This window comes from Coenobita brevimanus, chromosome 57 (genome assembly GCF_032717465.1).
Source record: "Coenobita brevimanus isolate Jiangsu-jjx chromosome 57, ASM3271746v2, whole genome shotgun sequence".
Taxonomy (NCBI): domain Eukaryota; kingdom Metazoa; phylum Arthropoda; class Malacostraca; order Decapoda; family Coenobitidae; genus Coenobita; species Coenobita brevimanus.
The window spans coordinates 13,641,226-13,659,597 of NC_137010.1; the positions used below are offsets into that span (position 1 = coordinate 13,641,226).

At 43.7% G+C, this 18,372-nt stretch overlaps 1 protein-coding gene across 1 annotated transcript in view; it reads left to right on the forward strand.

Moving 5' to 3' along the window:
• LOC145402098 (ATP-binding cassette sub-family C member 5-like) overlaps positions 1-18,372 on the forward strand; it is a 279,936-nt gene that overhangs the window by 185,483 nt on the left and 76,081 nt on the right. The window contains exons 15-17 of the mRNA XM_080274212.1: positions 6,302-6,525; positions 7,596-7,773; positions 11,739-11,940. Of these exons, the coding sequence (XP_080130338.1) occupies positions 6,302-6,525; positions 7,596-7,773; positions 11,739-11,940 (604 nt within the window). The remainder of the gene's footprint in view (positions 1-6,301; positions 6,526-7,595; positions 7,774-11,738; positions 11,941-18,372) is intronic.

Consider the following 18,372-nt stretch of genomic DNA (forward strand, 5'->3'; position numbering starts at 1 on the left):
ACTATAGTGTTTTTCATCATCATCATCCGAAACGCCTTTCCTGCCCTAGGGCAGGGTAAGGAGTAGTGTAATGACTGAATATATGGCTTCAACAGATTAATCGCACTCTTCTGGCTGAGATACTAGCCTCAGGCCCTCGTGCTTGATATGTGCACACATTACCACTGAGCCAGAGAAGATCCCTGTTTTGCCACTAAGCAAGGCGGGCTTTTATAGACCCCCTTATATCACACTTTTCTCCCCTTAATGATTAATTTGGTGAGTTTTCCAACACACAGTAGCGTATCATTGGAGGCCACCGTTGGGGAAGCGCGGACCACACCCAACAGCTCATCCACAGGATGTAAGGACTAGAATGCTGCCAGCTAACCAAGGAACTACATCAAATTGTCAGCCGAGTCTCGCCTCACATCCCACACCACTGCTGGCCACTGTAATGACTGAAATGAAACTTGGCAAATTAATCACTTGTCTGACCGAGATTCGATCTCAGGCCCTCAGGCTTGATACGCACACACATTACTACTGTACTGAGCCAAAGAGAGGATCCCTGCTTTGCCTCTGAACAGTGCCGGTTTTTATAGACCCTGTTACAGAAACAGCATTCAGACATCCCAGGTTTGCCCAGTTCAGTGGGCCATACTTCTAGTCACTCATTATTCAAGCCCCTGGAATCCTGGCAGTATCTGATATGCCAAAAACATTTAACACATTCTGTAGCTTCACATAAATATATCTGATAGAGTCAGTCCGAATGCTGTCATGTTAAAAGGGCTGCCAAATCCCTGATCGTGCACTTCTTCTCACAACATTCATCCAGCTAGCTCAATCTTTTGTCAGTCCCCTAGCCTCACTGACTTCTTTACCTCTCTTCCTTACACACTCATTCAGCATATCCCTCCACCTTCTCCTTGGCCTACCTTTGCCACCTCCCTCATTCATATCGCTGAGATATATCTTTTTCACCACTCTGTTGTTATCTTTTCTCTCCATGTGACCATACCATCTCAGTACACTCTCTTCGGTTGTGGTGTCCACAGGCTTCCTCACTCCACATCTTTCATGAATCACATTATAAAATATCCTATCCACTCTCTGTACTCCACATACATTCCTCAGCAGTCCCATCTCCACTGCTGTCACTCTTGGCTTTTCATTTTCATGCCACACCATAGTCTCACATCCATAAGTTAAAGTTGGCACTAACACTCCTTTATGTAAGCCTTGTGCAGCTGCAACACTCAAGCCTCTGTTTCTTGTCAAGGCCTTCATAGCTCCAGCTACTTTCCTTTCTTGTGTCACTACATTCCACTTCCTTTGCACATTTGCCTCTTTTCTATCACTGTACCCATGTATTTGAACGCTCTCGCCAATTCCAGTGTCTCTCCATTCATGTTATTGTCACACTGGGAGTCACCTTCTCTCTCAGTAACCATCACTTTACTTTTTTCTACATTTGCACTCAAGGCACAACTCTCAGAGACATCAGCAAAACTCTGCATTAGTCTACCAAGTTCTTGTCCGGTATTTGCAAGCAGTACTGCATCATCAGCATACAACAAAGTTGAGATATTCCATCCATCACCATTCATTTCCAGTGCCATCCCTTTCCCCATTGCTCTTGTTTTTACTTCTCTCATCACCCCATCCATATATATGTTGAACAACCATGGGAATGTCACACAACCTTGTCGCACACCCACATTGATCGTGAACCATTCACTAAGATGCCCATTTACCCTTACACGTGCTTCACTACCATCATACAAACTTTTGATGGCGTCTAGCAGCTTACCATCTACACTGTACATGTGCAGAACTTTCCACAATCCTTCTCTTTTTACTTTGTTATATGCTTTTTCCAGATTCATGAATACCATAAACACCTTATAGTTCTTCTCACAAACCTTCTCCACTATCTGTCTTACAGCAAGCATTTGATCCACACATCCTGTGCCACTCCTAAAGCCACCCTGTTCATCACTCACTAGGACTTCTGATATCTCTCTTACTTTTTCTATAATAAATTCTTCTATATATCTTCCCTACCACACTCAAACTTATGCCACGATAATTCTTGTACTCACTTCGCTCACCTTTATTTTTGTATAGAGGGTGCTGTCACAGCTTTTTTCCACTTTGCAGGCACAGTTTCACTCATCCATTCTTTCTTACATATCTCCAACAGGCTCTTCATTCCACTCTCTCCATTACACTTAAATCATCTCTGCATACACGTAATCAACCCCAGCTGCTTTCCCATTTTTCAGCCGCTTCACAGCACTCTCCACCTGTGCAAGTGTCATGCTTCCTAGCACTGCACTCCTCTGCAGACCCCTAAAACCAATCATGTTTACAGCTGCTTCTCTCTCTCTCTCTATTCCCATTCATTAGGCTTTCAAAATGTTCTTTCCATCTGGTCCGTACTTCATCCCCATGGGTTAATAATCTACCATTTACCTCCTTCGCACTTTCACATTTCTTTCTACTCTCACTTCTACATTTCTGCACCTCTTTCCATAATAACTTCCTATTTTCAGAGTAATTTGCATTCATTTTTCTTCCTGAATTATCATCATTAACATCCTTGTTTCTCCTCTTCACTAATCTCTTCACGTGCTTCTTGCTCTCAATATACAATATTCAGTTCTTATTTCCACTGAACCTGTGTCCTGTAACCATTTTGGCCACTTCTTCCTCTGTTCCTCCAGTGCTCTCTCAACCTTTTCATCCCACCATGCTGTACCTTTCTTCTTTGTTGTTACTCTTGCCACCCCACACACTGCTTTAGCGTTCCTAACTAAGCAATCCCTATATGTATTCCGCAGGCTGTACAGATTCATTTCATTCCAATTAACTAATTCTACCTCATCCCCTACTTTGATCCTGTATTTATGTGCTATCTCTTTGATCCTCAGCTTCTTGACTTTCAGTATATATATAACACTTGTAGTGGGATGTCCTCTCTCCTAGTTCTGTTGGATCTGTCTGCAGCTTTTGATACAGTAGATCATAAACTATGGTTGGACGATCTGTATTTTTATGGCGTTCGTGATAGTGCCCTTTTGCTCCTTAAGTCGTATCTGTCGGACAGATCTCAGAGAGTGGTTGTTGATTACACTAGCTCTGATTCTGCTCCCCTTCTATTTGGAGTCCCTCACGGATCAGTTTTGGGTCCAATTCTATTTACTGTCTACACAAGTAGTTTATCGTCTCTACTTGATGCTCATGATGTGTCCTATCATTTTTATGCTGATGACACCCAGCTCTATGTTATGATGTCAAATATCAATGATACTAAGACAAAGTTTGAATCTCTAATGTCTGATATTAAGATTTGGATGGCTAAGAGGAAACTTAAGCTGAATGATGGTAAAACTGAGATCATCATCATCAGAGGAAACAGAAGGGGTGATGTCACTGACAATGCCCTGGCTTTGAACATTGGCGTGTCACAGCTTCATTCAGTCATTTCTGTTCGAAATCTGGGTGTTTATTTTAATTCTGAGTTAAATTACAAAGAACATATTAATCAGGTTGTAAGAGGGTGTAACTTGCATATCAGAAATCTGTACTCTGTGAGAAAATTCCTGAATAGACGATGCCTATTAACATTGGTCCATGCAGTGGTCTTGTCTCGTGTTGATTATTGTAATTCACAGTGGGTTTGTCTTCCAAATAATATACTAACAAAAGTTTAGTCTGTGTTGAACAGGGTAGCACGGCTTATCTTTGGTCTCCCCCCAAGAACCTCAACTACCCCGTTTCTGATTGAGTTGCATTGGTTACCAATAAAGGCTAGAATTGAATTTAAACTGTGTCTTATTACATTCAAGGTTCTTAAGTTTGGTGAGCCGAAGTATCTTGCTGAATTGTTAAAACTCCCATCGTCACGCCCAGGTGTGATGTTACTCAGTGAAGATGATTCCTTGCGTCTTGATGAGCCAGGAGCCATCCACCAGTCATCTTTCTCTGATCGTTCTTTTGCGTATAGAGCCCCTAGATTATATAACAGATTGCCATTGTCCATAAGACAACTTTCTACTGTTGAATCCTTTAAGAGACAGCTGAAAGCCTTTCTTTTTTCAAAATGCTATGTCCTGGAGAGAGGTACTATGACGGATGATTATAGGGTTTAATTATTGCCACTTTCATGTATATATGATGTAGCTTGTATTATATACAAGAAATGTCACAATTCTTATAATTGTAAAAATAACGTATGGGTGTCGAGCGCTAGTGAATTCCCAAAGGAAGAACTGTCGCTTTTGAGAAACAAAAGGCCAGATGATGATTTTTCATTCATTCATTGCCAGACGCCATGTATCCTAGACGGGGTGGCCAATGGCTTAGAGTTAATTGTTTTACAGGGAGGGGCACTAATCCTCCACCAACCCCACTTGACACGTAGGGATGATTATTATTATTAATATTATTATATATCTCCTTGACCGCTGCTTTCTCTCCTGGTCCACCTCACTCCTCTCTTGATCTTGCATACCACAGTCAGATTATCTGACAGTCCTCCACATCGTCGTCTCATGGCTCTCATATCAACAACCATTCCCAGCATCGACCTCTCTATGAGCACGTAATCAATCAGGCTCCTTTCAAGATGATCCACATTCCCTCCATACCATGTATACTAATGTGCATCTTTGTTGTTGAAATATGGGTTACAAATACACGACCTCCTTTCCTGACACATATTGTTCAGTCACTTCCCATTATCATATTATCCTGGTACTCCATTACAACCCATTTTCGTCCTCAGGACCAGTGCCTTCTCTTCCATTCATATCGCCCAGTACAATCACTTTATAGCTCCTGGGCATTTCTCCCATTGCTTCATCCAGCTCATCCCAAAATCTGTCTTTCTCTCTCACTCGTGTCATCATGCAGTGCATACGTAACAGTCACTGCCATTTTCACCTTCTCAGACTTGAGCTTGACATACATACATCTCAAGCTGACACATTTGTACTCTCTCATTCCACTCTGCCACATCTCATTCATCAACAGAGCAGCTCTTTCCTTGCATCTTCCTTGCCCATTCATGCCTGATCTTACACAGTTCACACCCTCCCACTCCCCTACTTCACACTCTTTTATCTTTGTTTCACACAGTTCCATCATGGCATATCTCGCACGCTTGAACACATTCACCGCTTCCGCCCTCTTGCTCTCCTCATTCACACCTCTCATATTCCACATGGCCAAGCGAATCTGCCCATTGGGTTGGGGCCCTGGGCGGGTATAAGCCCTCTGAGGGTCTCCGAAACATTTGCCATGATAAAGTGATTTTAGATAGGGGAATCTGGAGGACATTTAACCCAGTCAAAAACCCCGGTCACTGGGAGTCCCCGATAAACAAAAGGGTTAGGTACCTTTAAAATCTTTCGTACATTGATTTCTCATATATTGAAGCATTTTTCCCTATGAGAAACTTCAGAAAATTAGGAGATGCTTTCCAGGAGCCCCAGAAAAATCTGTCAACTAACTACTCTGTACTGTACTAGGCTGAGTGTATGCTCTTAAATCTGCAGTAGAAATGTTAATAAAAGCTAAATGAACAAAAGCTAAATGAACTTTAAGCAGTTGTTTATTTATCAAAGTGCTGAATAAAAAATAGAAAACAGTACTGTACAGTATATACAGGTGAGGCTCAATCTCACTCACGCCCTGGCCTTCCTCGTGCCTCTTGATAATTTCGAGCTTGCGCTCCAGTGTCAGGGTTCGGTGTTGCTTTATCTTGAGAGGCTCCACAGATGATGATGAAGGTGAAGGACGCTTGGGTGGCATGATGCAAGATGCGAAAGACGCAAAAGATTCTTGGAGTACAGAAGGCACGCACTACACAGCTGGGGAGCAGGAACAGACTGGGACGAAACGGAGATAGTTGCTTGCCTCCCCATATACAACAGTGGCACTGCAGTCGGTTGCGCACCAAATTTGAATAATTTCCTCATAGTGCTTTTCGTACCTTTGATTTTTCGTATATTGGGGCTTTGTTTATCAAGGACTCCCTGTATGTGGTTACCAACCAGCATGGTAAATGGTTTCCAGAGTACAGGAAGCCATTTGGCTTGTCACTCAGTGTAGAGACCAGAAGGCATCCCTACACTAAGACAAAGCTCAAGACTATTGAAAATTCATAGTTGGATAAGTGGAAGCATTGCATGTCTCATCATTAATGCAGCATGTAGATTTGATGCTAAAAGCATAAAAAATACTTGAAAGAGTTAACTTTAAAGTTGCACAAACTTTTACCAGAGGCTTTATTGTAATGCATTTCCCACAGATGAAAGCCTTGTCTGGTACTGTGTCAGTGAATGGGGATCTGGCTTTGGTGACCCAGCAAGCTTGGATCTACAATGACACTTTCCAGGAGAATCTGCTTATGGGACAGAAGCTGGAGTCATGCAGGTACAAGGACGTACTGTGGGCATGTTCCCTTGAGTCTGACATCGAGCTTCTGGCCAATGGAGAGATGACGGAGATTGGGGAACGCGGGATTAATCTAAGGTTTGTTTAGCTCCTTGCCCTTGGCTCACTGTGTTATTATTCTTTTCGATAAAGGAAGCTCCTAAGCACTTTCTTATTTTATTTCTACTTAAGCATTTGTATTCTTTTTTCTTGTGTTCATGCAAACTTTGTTGATAGCCAAAATGTACTGTATAAATGACAAACAAGAGTATATTATTGTGCATTATGCAAAATTAGTTGCTAAGGAAGAGGTACTAGGAAGCTTTCTGTGCCCACATGAATACAGTCCCATCAGTGTAGGATGTCTTTGCCATTCTGAATAAATCATCTGGCCACTGCAAGATTTATATTGATCCAGGAGGTCATCATACTCAGTGGAGTTATTAGATATCCTTCCTAACCTTTTCAGTGTAAGGCTTTTCCAAAGCTGATTAAAATAATTTAGAAATAGCAGGAATAAAGACAAAATCTTACTGAAAGATTCATTATACAGTATTTTTGGTCATTTGGGAAACACCAGAGATTAATAACCCTTTCCCAGCAAGAGGGTCTTGCTGACTAAAATATGAATGCTTACCACACAGTCTTACCCCTCAGATTCATTCACTTAGGCCTGTTTTGCCACCTCATCTATGCTATATCATTTCCTCCCAAATGACCACACCGTATAAGTACACTCTTTATCCTATTTCAACAGACATCCTTATTTTACATCTTTCATGAATTGCATTGTTTCTTATCCCATGCATTCCATGCACTCCACACATGTTTGTCGAATAGTCATATTTCCACCACAGGCTCTTCACAGGACATTTACACAGGTAATGGAAGTGTGCCGTGTAATGAGTTTGCACCTTGTTTCTTCATGCTGATTATATCTACAGACTCTGATACATGAACAGAGCCGAGTATATCACTTCATTTTCCATATCTACCTTTTCTACAGACATTCCGTTCTTATTCACTGGGAAAGGGTTGCTTCTAAAAATAACTTTTCTTTAAGGAGAAGGTCTGATCCTTCAGTAAATTACTAGGACAAATACAGGTACAAAATACCTGTACAAATACAAATAATGATGATGATAGAATTGATGATGATATTCCTCCAGTGGTGGCCAGAAGCAGCGAGTTAACTTGGCACGTGCTGTGTACAGTGATCGTGAAATTTATCTGCTTGATGACCCTTTGAGTGCAGTGGACACAAAAGTGGCACGTCACATCTTCACCAACTGTATCAAGGGCTCACTTGCTTCCAAAACAGTCATCCTTGTCACACATGCCACACATGTAAGTCATTCGGTATGTCAGTGATGTTTGTAGTTCCTAGTTATTTATAAGTCCCGGGGGGTTTAATGGTTAAAATGCCCCAGTTTAAGTAATTATACAACCCAGTTAAGGGTCTGTTATGGAAATAGCTGTTACCTTTTATGTGCTGTTGGTATTTTATTGTGACACTGTGTATGTATGACCAAGATATTTCCAAGGTTTGATGAGTGAATGGATTTGAGTCCCATTTCACTGAGCACTGCTGATAGTATATTTCCTGTGAGCATTCACATTCCTGTTTTTGGATCCTATGCCCTGTACTTTGAAGTGTGAAGTAGGACTGGGAAGTGCAATGATTGTGATGATATACTTCACTTTGGTTTTTAACAAGTGTATGTGTATGCATACATGCAGATACAAGCATTCACAAAAGTTTGTTTGATAAAAGTACAGTAAGGTCATGATATAATGCAATTTTTATAATAATTTTTATATTTAGCAAGGACCAAAATAATATGAATATTTTCAGATACAGCTGCAAAATCATTTATTTTGTTCATAAAGGCTTCAGCATGCTTGGATTTGTCGGCCTTGGTCACCTTACGGTGGCTGTCCATGCTGCTCAACCTGTGCCAGCCTCACAATTCAGTCCCTTTTCCCTGATTTCAAACTCTGTGACCTTGTCTCAGGCCTATTTCAGTCTGCCTCTTGCAGCCTTACCCCAAACATTAACACTTATCACTCTCAGCACCCAGTTGTCATCCCCCATCCTCTTAACATGCCCAGACCATCTCGGTCTACCTTTCACACCCTCACAGCACAACACTCTCCAGTCCCATCCATCCTCGGACAGGGAATATTATTTTATAATTTACCACCATGGCAAATGTGTTACAGTAATCTCTCATAATCACTCAGTTATCTGTCATCACAATATCATGCGTATCACAATATCCAGCACTATTTGCTCCTCTCTTTTAAAACAATATCCGGCAAATTAGGCAATATCCGGCTCCAAAATGGGAAGCATTTGGCGATGCTGTGAGTTTTTTGGTGGAAATATGTATCATCCGCCTCAGACATGGGACCCAATTGGCATGCAAGCAGACCCTGCAACACAGCGACACACACCAGCCAATCACAGTGCATTGCAGGAGCGGCCCACCCGACATGCCAAGCCAACTGTCACCCTCTCATTCTCCCCAGTGAATGCCATATAGTGAGGACATATCTGTGCTTTGTGAATTTGTGAGCCATGCAGTGGCAACCCCCTAGTTTTGTGACAGCCTGTGGCCCTCTGTGCCTCACTTGTTGCTGTAGTGCTGCGACTTCCCCTGTGGCCCCTCAGTGCTCCATGCCTAGGTGCTCTGACTGCTATACCCTAGTTCTGCTTGTTGAGGTTGTGGCTTTTGTGGTGGTGCCAACAGTAGGTGAGTATGATTATGCTTACATTATGTACTGTATTACATACTATATGTACTGTATCAGTACTGTATTTTTTTTTATGCTTGATTTTAATCTTTTACTTAAGGGTAGTACCGTAGGAAAGTTTTTAGTATAGAGGGTCGAGACGGATGGCTTTGGGTGGTGACATATTATCTGGCAAAACACTGAATGGATAACCCATTAGGGGTACCAATGCAACATCCAGCATTTTTGCAATATTCAGGTGGGGGTTTGGCTGAATTACACCAGATAATTGAGATATTACTGTATTTGCCTGTTACAGGCACTGCTATGGCATGATTTACCCACCCCCACTCACAACACATGTCAGTACATAAGTGGAAGCTGTGGTCCAGTGCTTGTTTAGTTACCACACTCTCTCCCCCTCCCTCCCCCCACCCCCCCTCTCACTCTCTCCCCCTCCCTCCCCCCACCCACCTCTCTCTCTCTCCAACCAAGATGTCTAAGCATCGAAGTACTGCATCTTCTTCAAGCCATCAAAAGAAGAGGAAAATATTTAACACTGATGAGAAGGTGAAAATTCTGGACCAACTTCAGAAAGGAGAAAGGGGTTCTATTGTCTCATGCTGCTCTGTCATTAACAAGAGCATCATTTGTGAGATTGGGCAGGGGCAACATCATCAGAACTGCCGGCAGGTTCATCTGAACCGCAAACAGGATCGTATGTGTATGGCAGTCCCATGATGGTATAAGTGGTGCATCGGGATGGATCACTGTGTCAGCTGTTAACTCATGTGTTTCCAAGTCTTGTTTTTGTTCAGTTAGTCCATTGCTGAGTAAAAGTGCCATTGTTTATCAGAAAATAAATTCTTTAAGACAGTTTTATTTACTTTATTGGCCTCACAAAAAACCTCACCCTACTTTCTCCAGCCTCACACACAACCTAGTTCTGTTTCCTCCATTGAATTACTTGTAATTGTATAACACAATATTATATTTCAAGAACATTCTTGAAGCCTATCTTGCATTATATCCTGACCTAAACTCTATGCATTTTTGTAGAGAAGGGAAAGAAGTTGAATGCTACCTTCTTGGATATGAAGAAAGTATATGACAGAGTAAAAAGACAGAGAATATCAAAGGCATTGAAAAGTCTGTGGAGTAGAAAGGAAGTTGTTCATTGCTCTCAAGAGAATATATGGCAGTGCTAGGGCTGCACTGCATGGAGTGAGTGAACTACTGGTAAGTGAGTTCTTTTAACTGAATGTTTGATTGAAACAGGGAAGTGTCATGTCTCCATGGTTGTTCAGTGCAGTATATACAGTATGTGGATGGAGCTATATAAGAGTTACAAGGTAGGACAGTGGATTTTGCAGCATCCTCAGTGAGAGAGAGTAAGGTTTGGAAACTTCCTATATTGTTGTTTCCTGATGATATTGTATTGTTAGTAAAGATGAATAAAGGTTGCAAAGTTTGGCAAATGAGTTTAGGACTATATGTAAAAAATGAGATCCAAAAGTGAATTTAGCTGAGAGTAAAGTTATGGTCTTTGAGAGAAATGAACTTACAGAGTGCACAGTAAAGGTGGATGGTCAGTAAATGGAAAGTGTGAATATTCAAATATTTAGGTAGTATGATGAGTAAGGATGGAAGTTTAGGTGATGAATAGCATGAAAGGGTACAGAAAGGGAAGGAAGGTTGTTGGTTCAGTGAAAACTGTGATAAGGAATTGGGAAGAGAGTATGGGAGTAAAAAAAAAAATCACTGCATGACATTATTGTGATCCCCACTTGAGTGTGAGGAAATAAAGTTTGGACCATGTTGGAAGGACATAAAACAAGAGTGAAAGCAGTAGCAATGGGTTAATTGAAAGGAGCATGTGGAACTATGTGGAAAGATGGACAGACATATGAGGAAGTGAAGGAGCATTGTGGTGTTGATGTGGATGTGATTTAAAGCATTAAGAGAAATAGAAAGCATTAAGAGAAATACTCTCCAATGGTTTGGCCTTGTGGGGAGCATGGAGAATGAAAGATTGACAAGGAGAATGTCTGTGAGTGAGGTTGAGGGGAGAGGGGGAGGGGGATAATGAGGATTAAATGGAGGAATGGAGTAGAAAGATATATGAGAGGGTGTGAGTTGGAGGAAGGGCAGCCTAATGGCAGAGGATAGGATGATATGGAGGTGATCTGTCTGTGGCCACCCTTTACAGGATTATGCTTCTGGCTATATATATATAGTAGATAGATATGCCTTTTTTTCATCTATTGTGGTTTCTTTTTCCTGTTTCTTAAGTATAGGGCTGTAATTTCTCTACCTTGGTGGAAGTTTTAGTTCTTTTGTAGCTCATTATCCATAGCTCAGTGCAGAATATGGGATTAATTTGGCTGTATGTCCCTTCCAAAGTGCTTCCTTGTTACTACAGGCTAAATCATAATTCTAGTGTTAATCTCGTTACAGCACAGCATTCAAGATCGAGAAATAGCAATATTAAGCCAAATTACAGTGGACCAGTACAGTATAGGAGTGTAATAACGGTACACATATTGTATGTTAACTTAATATTTCTCATTTTACAGTTCCTAGAAAAATGTGATGAGATAGTGGTGATGCAGGGCGGGAGGATAGTGGAGCATGGGACCCACAGGGAACTGATAGATCGTGGAGGAGAATACTGCGATATGGTTGGCCGTGCTGCCACTGGGGATGAGGAGGAGCAGAAAGAGGAGGAGAAAGTGGAGATTAAGAGTGGCAATGGAGAGTGTGAGGAAAAGGAAGAAGGTGAGTTTTTTTTCTTCTTTTCTCATAATCTGTGATATTCTAAATACTGGCTGTACTGTAGATGGCATAGCATACTTTGAGTGTCTCTTCCTTGGCAATTAGTTATGAGTAGTTCACCCTGATACTCGCTGTTGTTGTTTATATACACTCAGTTATCAAGTAACATGGACAATAGGGACTGGGGAAGGACTGTGCTACTTGAACCTGCGTCGCTCAAACAATATGTTTGCGTGTATAACAGTAGTGTTCTGGCGACTTTCCCAAGCTCTCACGTTTACCCCTTCTTACCAACCTACCTCTGATAAATTACCCCCTACTTATACCCACCATCAGGTAAAACACTGAAAAAGATATAACTGTCATAATTAAAAACATGATTGGCATTAAAATAGCATTAACAAAAAGAAAAGTTAGGCTTGGTACCCATGTGTTGTTGATGCGTAGCTCCCCGGCACTTCTCCCCAGCCCCTCATCCCAATGTTATTATTTTCATAAAGTTTCACCTTCCCTCGTATCATGCGGCCTTCGGTAGGGACATTGTTCTTTCTCTGGCCTCCACATAACTCCCCATGAGCTTTGCAGTCAGCTTCAGGACTTTACAAATATTCACTGCTGCCAGGTTTTCATCACCAGGGTTCCCATGCATGATCATCTTTGTCTTCTCTCGGTCCTTCCACGTTGTTCCAATGGTGCTTTTATTCACACCGTGGTTTTTCACCATTTCTGCCTGCCTCTTTCCCTGCTCTAACTCCATAACTATCTCATACTTCTGAGCATGTGTGAAGATGCTTTCTGGATGGCTAGGACTGATCACGTGGCATGACTAAGAGTCAGTATCCTTGCCTGACACTCAGACACAAAAAAAAAAATTCTTGCTGCACAGCAAGAGATGTGAAAAAGGACTGATAACCGCATGCTCATTCGGTCTGAAATATGAAGTGCAAAATTGAACGAAGAATGTGGAACTGAATGCCAACTTACGAGAACACATGGATGAAAGAGTAATTTTTTTCTGATTAGCAACCCAATTGTTCCATTTCGTCCCCTAAAATTGCGAAACCCACAAATTTTTGTTCAAGCATATGGCCTTGAGTGTGCCCAAGGCAGGTACCCGGATGTAAGCTGGCCAGTCTTTACGTATCTGGCGGGTGACGTCACCATGCGCGACCTTCAAATTTCATCGTCAGGCCTGCTGACTTCCTGCGTAAGCTTAAGTTTTTCCCTGTGTCGATTATGGCATGTCGCCTTATGCTGACTGTGTCAGAACAAAAACTTATTACTCAGCCACGCATTACTCAGGGATTGGCTGTATTTCTAATATCAAAATAGTTTCCCTTAGTAATGTACACAAGCAATGGAATGTACAGTATGCAGTATAAGTCTCTGAGGAAGTGGTGCTACAAAGTCTCTAGAGTCACTTAATTTGCCATATCCATTTTTTTGCAAGTTATAGTTTTGCTTGTGTATGTTTCTGAGCATCATTGTTATTATCATTATTAGATAAGAATATACTAGTGTTCATTTATTGTAATATTTTGATTAATTCTCGTACCAGTTTTAGTTTTCCTTGTGTACAGGCTACAGTATTGTGTTTACTTTTGTAAGTCACAGTTGCTATTTGTTAGTATTTAACCACTTCTCTCCACAGACATCTTTTAAACTTTATTCTCGCTGGTGTCGGGAAAAATTTTCTGAAGGTTAGGAGAAGCTTTCTGTGCCAGAGGGGTTAGGTGTAGCCATCATTAACTCCTCCAGTATGAAAGATCTCTCCTAAATTGAATAAAATTGTTTGATAGCAGCAAGAATGAAATATAAGCTGCAGAGTATATCATACTGAAAAGGCTAAACAGGAATTACTGTCGTGTTCTTCTTACTTTATTTCATTACTCAGGTGGCTGCCTTAAGTTTATGTTACTAAATTACTTTACCTATATGGATGTACACTTTCACCATAAAGTTCTCAAACACTTTGGCATGATGGATGTGAAAGTGAGTAGAATGGGGTGTATTGTCTCATATTGGCTAGTATGGTTGACTGTGATTTACAGTGGAATTTCCTAAATTGTGGCTTTATGAGACTGAGCACATGCCACAATTTGAGAATTGTGTGAGTTAGAAGTAACTAATCTTACATGGAAAATTACTCATGAGTGTGTCATCTCAGAAAAGTTGCCGCTCTTTCCCTCAAACCTATCAGACTGGTCACCAGTGAATACTGTACCTTGTTTGATTGACCTGTGCAGCTGAGATATATGGGGTGAGTAGGGTGTGTTTGAATCGTGGCTGCTGATTGGCCACCTGTGATTTGAATCTATACCTCTTCATATTTTAACACATATATTTATATTTTTAAACTGCCTTCAATACAAGCAGCCAGATTAAATATGGAATAATGTGACCAAGGCCGACACATGCAAGCATGTTGGAGCCTTTAAAAACGAAACGAAATGAATGTCTGTAAGTGAGGAGGTCAAAATTAGCGTTAAAAGTTTATTGTTATCAGAGAAAATTAAACTTGATTATAAAGTGTTGTAAAATGATGAGTGATGTTTAAAGCAAATAATCCATCCATGGCGTACACCCACATCCGCATGTTGCATTACATCCACCCGCAATGTACACCTACGTCCACATGTTGCACTATAATATCCACTCACGGTGTACACCTATGTCCGCATGTTGCACTACAATACATGAATGCATTTACTTCAGTGACATCAGCAGCAGCCAATCAGAAGTTGTGAAACAAACACACCGTACTTGCCCCATACATCTCAGGTGCACAGGTCAATCAAATACAGTAAGCTCGCCCCGAACGCGTTCTTGCTGAACGTGCACGCTATTATACGCAGTAAGTGCTGGGATACGTATAGTAAGATTAAAGAACCATTACGAAAACTATAAGTTTACGCAATAGAGGCCTTTAAAAGGCCTTCTTCTGGGTATAAAGGGCCACAGTTGAGGACATGACCCACTGCCCTTCCTCAGCCGATGGTGCAGGGTCTTAGGTCACAGGTGAGCTGCCCCGACGTTCGCAGAAATCTACACAGCAGGCGCATAACTTGTAGAAGTGTATCAGGGTCACCAGAGCCACCACTAAGTAGGAGAAGGAGGGAGAGGCGGTGGTATCCAAGGGTAGTCAAGTGGTCTTGGAGGGCCACCTGGTGGGAGTGAAATCTGGGACACCACAAGAGGAAGTGCTCAACAGTCTCCTCAGTACGGGGGCACCCGGAACACCACAGGGATTCTATAACATCTTGACGGTGTACGTGGCCATTCAGACCAGTATGGACAATGCGCAGGCGGGTGAGGGCCACGTCCAGTTGGCGGCAGGGATGGCGGGCCTAGGGGTGAATTGCAGCATCAGCACGGACAAGTCCTAGAGAGGTTGCATTTAGATCAAGGGAGAGGGACTGCTCCCAAAGAGATCTGCAGGCTCATCGGATACGAGAGCGGAGAGCTCCGGGATCCAGATCTAGATGAGTGAGATTTTGGGAATGGAGGGCTTTCTGAGCTGTGTGATCCACAGTTTCATTGCCGCGAATGCCAACACGTGAAGGGACCCACTGAAGGTGCACAGTCCAGGTGGGGGAGGCAAAAAAGACAAGGAGTGAATTGCACGGACTAGTCGCACATGGGAGGATGGCCGACTGGAGAGGAGGAAGTGTAAAGATGATTGGGAGTCAGTATAAAGCACTACTGGTTGGGGTGGCAAGTGGCATTTTACAAAAGTCAGTGCTTGGAGGATGGCATATAGTTCTGTAGTGAGGACAGAGTGGGGCCTAGATAGGGTCCAGGTCTGGCAGAGAGAGAGAGGTCTTCAAAGTACACTGCTGAGGCGTAGGAGGCAGGAGGGGAGTATGAACCGTCAGTAAAGATTCGAAAGAAGCCTTCATAGAGAGAGGTATCCATAAGGTGGAAAATCTGGCAGGCCAGCAAAGCATTAGAGGACTTCCGAAATGGGACGGGGGGGTCTGGGGAAACCGTGGGGAAAGGTAAAGCCACGGAGGGACGGGAGATAGGGAAAGTGGGGGCAGAAGACGGGGATGGGATAGATAAGGTATAATAGGCCTGTAGGCCACGAAAATTGAAGGGTGGGTTTGGCCGAGGCCATCGAGGGGGAGGACTGACTAGAGGGACACGAGAATATAGAATAGAGAGCAGGTGTTGAGGGGGATGTCCAAGAAGACGGTGGAGGAGATGACAGTCAAGGCCAATATGCAGCGTGGAAAGGGGGAGCATTTCTGACTCGGCATGAAGGGATACGACTGGTGATGACTTAAGGCCCCTAGGGTTATACGGAGGGCAGTGGTTTGGATTACATCAAGCCTCTGCAGGTGAGAAGAGGAGGCAGATCCATATACTAATGAACCATAAGAGAGTCGGCTCAGGATGAATGTGGAGTAAAGATTGAGCAATGTCTCCCTGGTAGCGCCCCAACTCACTCTTGCTATACTACACATGATGTCTAGTCGTCGGAGACAGGAGGATCGGAGGTAGTCTGTGTGATGTTTCCAAGTCAGTCTGGGGCCGTCCAATCTCAGTCCAAGAAAGTGTGCCTAGATTGTAGAGGTACAGGAGAGGCATTTATCTGAATATGCAAAAGGCTGGGGAGTTTGCGCAGGATGAAGCACATCAGAGAGCTCATGCCGGCTCTTACTGTCAGACCCCATGCCACAGCCCAGGCAACAAAGACATCTATTGCCTGCTGGAGGCCTGACTGGGCGTCGTGTAGTTGATCTGCACTACAGAGGAGAGAGACATCGTCCGCATAGGTAAGGAGGAGACTCCTGGGACTCGGGGGACGTCTGAGAGCAAGACGTTAAAAAGGAGGGGGCTAAGAACAGAGCCCTGTAGGACACCCCTGTGGATCACAGAACTAGATGAGTGTGTATTCCCTAGGGATACGGCAAATGTCCGTTCCGTGAGGAAACTTCGTACCCAGGCCAGGACTGGACCTCTCACTCCCTTTGTGCTGAGTTTATACAGTATACCAGCATGAGGGGCAGAGTCAAACACACTGAATGTCTGCAAAAGCTGCCAGGAGGTATCGGCGATGGCAGTATGCGGAGCGAATGTGGTGTTCGATCTGGAGAAGGATATCCACAGTGCTCCTACCTGGTCGGAAGCCACACTGGTCCTCATGAGGGAGACCATGGTGTTCTAGCCACCATGTAAGGCGCCTGGAAACAATGCGGTTGAGCACCTTGCCGACATTTGATAATAGGGCAATAGGTCGATGGGAGGAAGGCAGGGAGGGGTCCAGTCCTGGTTTGGGAAAGGGTAAAAGGAGGGATTCCTTCCATGAGGAAGGGAATGTGCCTGACAGCCAGCTGTCATTGAACAGGCATAGGAGAGAGATAAGGAGGGGGGGTGGGAGGTGTTTAAGGAACTCATTGGCGACCAAGTCAGGGCCACAAGCTTTCCCACTCCTGATAGAACGCAGTGGATGTTGGAGTTCGGGAGGGGAGAATGGAGAGGCAAGTCCCTCCGGCGAGGGGGATGAGATCCCATCCCGGATAACCTGCTGGAGACGGTCTGATATTGCCAGGGGGGTGAGGACACCAAGCTGTGATTGGAAGAATTGGGCCAGGAACTCTGCTTTGTCATGGGGGGTGAGGAGGGTGGCGCCATCTGTGAGCAGAGGGTATGAGTGTGAAGTGGGGAGTCCCTTCATGGATCGGACAAATTTCCACGTTCTGGATGTGGAGCTAGAGAAGAACAGGGAGGAGCAGAAGGCTGACCAGACTGTGTGTCATGCCAAGGATATGGTGTGTTTGCATTCTGCTTCCCAGCGGCAGTATTGAATCTTGAGGCAGGGACAAGGGTTACATCTCCAAGCATTCCAGGCTGAGCATCGAGCTCGAACGGCACAGTTGCAGTCGTCAGTCCATCATGGCACTGGTGAGCGGGTCGTACCTTGACGTGACGGTAGTTTGAAAACTAAGCGTCCTGCGTCCACTAGGGATGAGGAGAACTTGGCCGCCCAGTCTTCAAGGGACAAGTCTGACTGGGGAGGAGGGATGCTAAGGGCTGCACTGAATTGTGGCCACCAATCTGGAGCCAACCGCCAGCGGGGACGTGGGGTATACTCAGCTGGGGGCGATAGGCTGGCAGTATCAAGGAGGACCGGGAGGTTGTCGCTCTCAGGGTAAGGGCCAGTTGTCACGGCCGCTTGCTGGAATAACGGATCACCCACATAGAGATCAAGGGTGGAGGGACGACCAGTCTGTGGGTCAAAACGAGTCTGGAAGCCTATAGGTGTGAGGAGGGCAAAGCAGGAACTCTCAAGGAGGGAACTAAAGATAGATCTACCCGATCGATTCATAGAGTCACGGGTTATACACGGGTCCCAATGTGGATGGCGGGCGTTAAAGTCTCCCATAAGGAGGCATGGTGGATGGAGGTGGTCTTGTTAGTACCGGAGCTCTT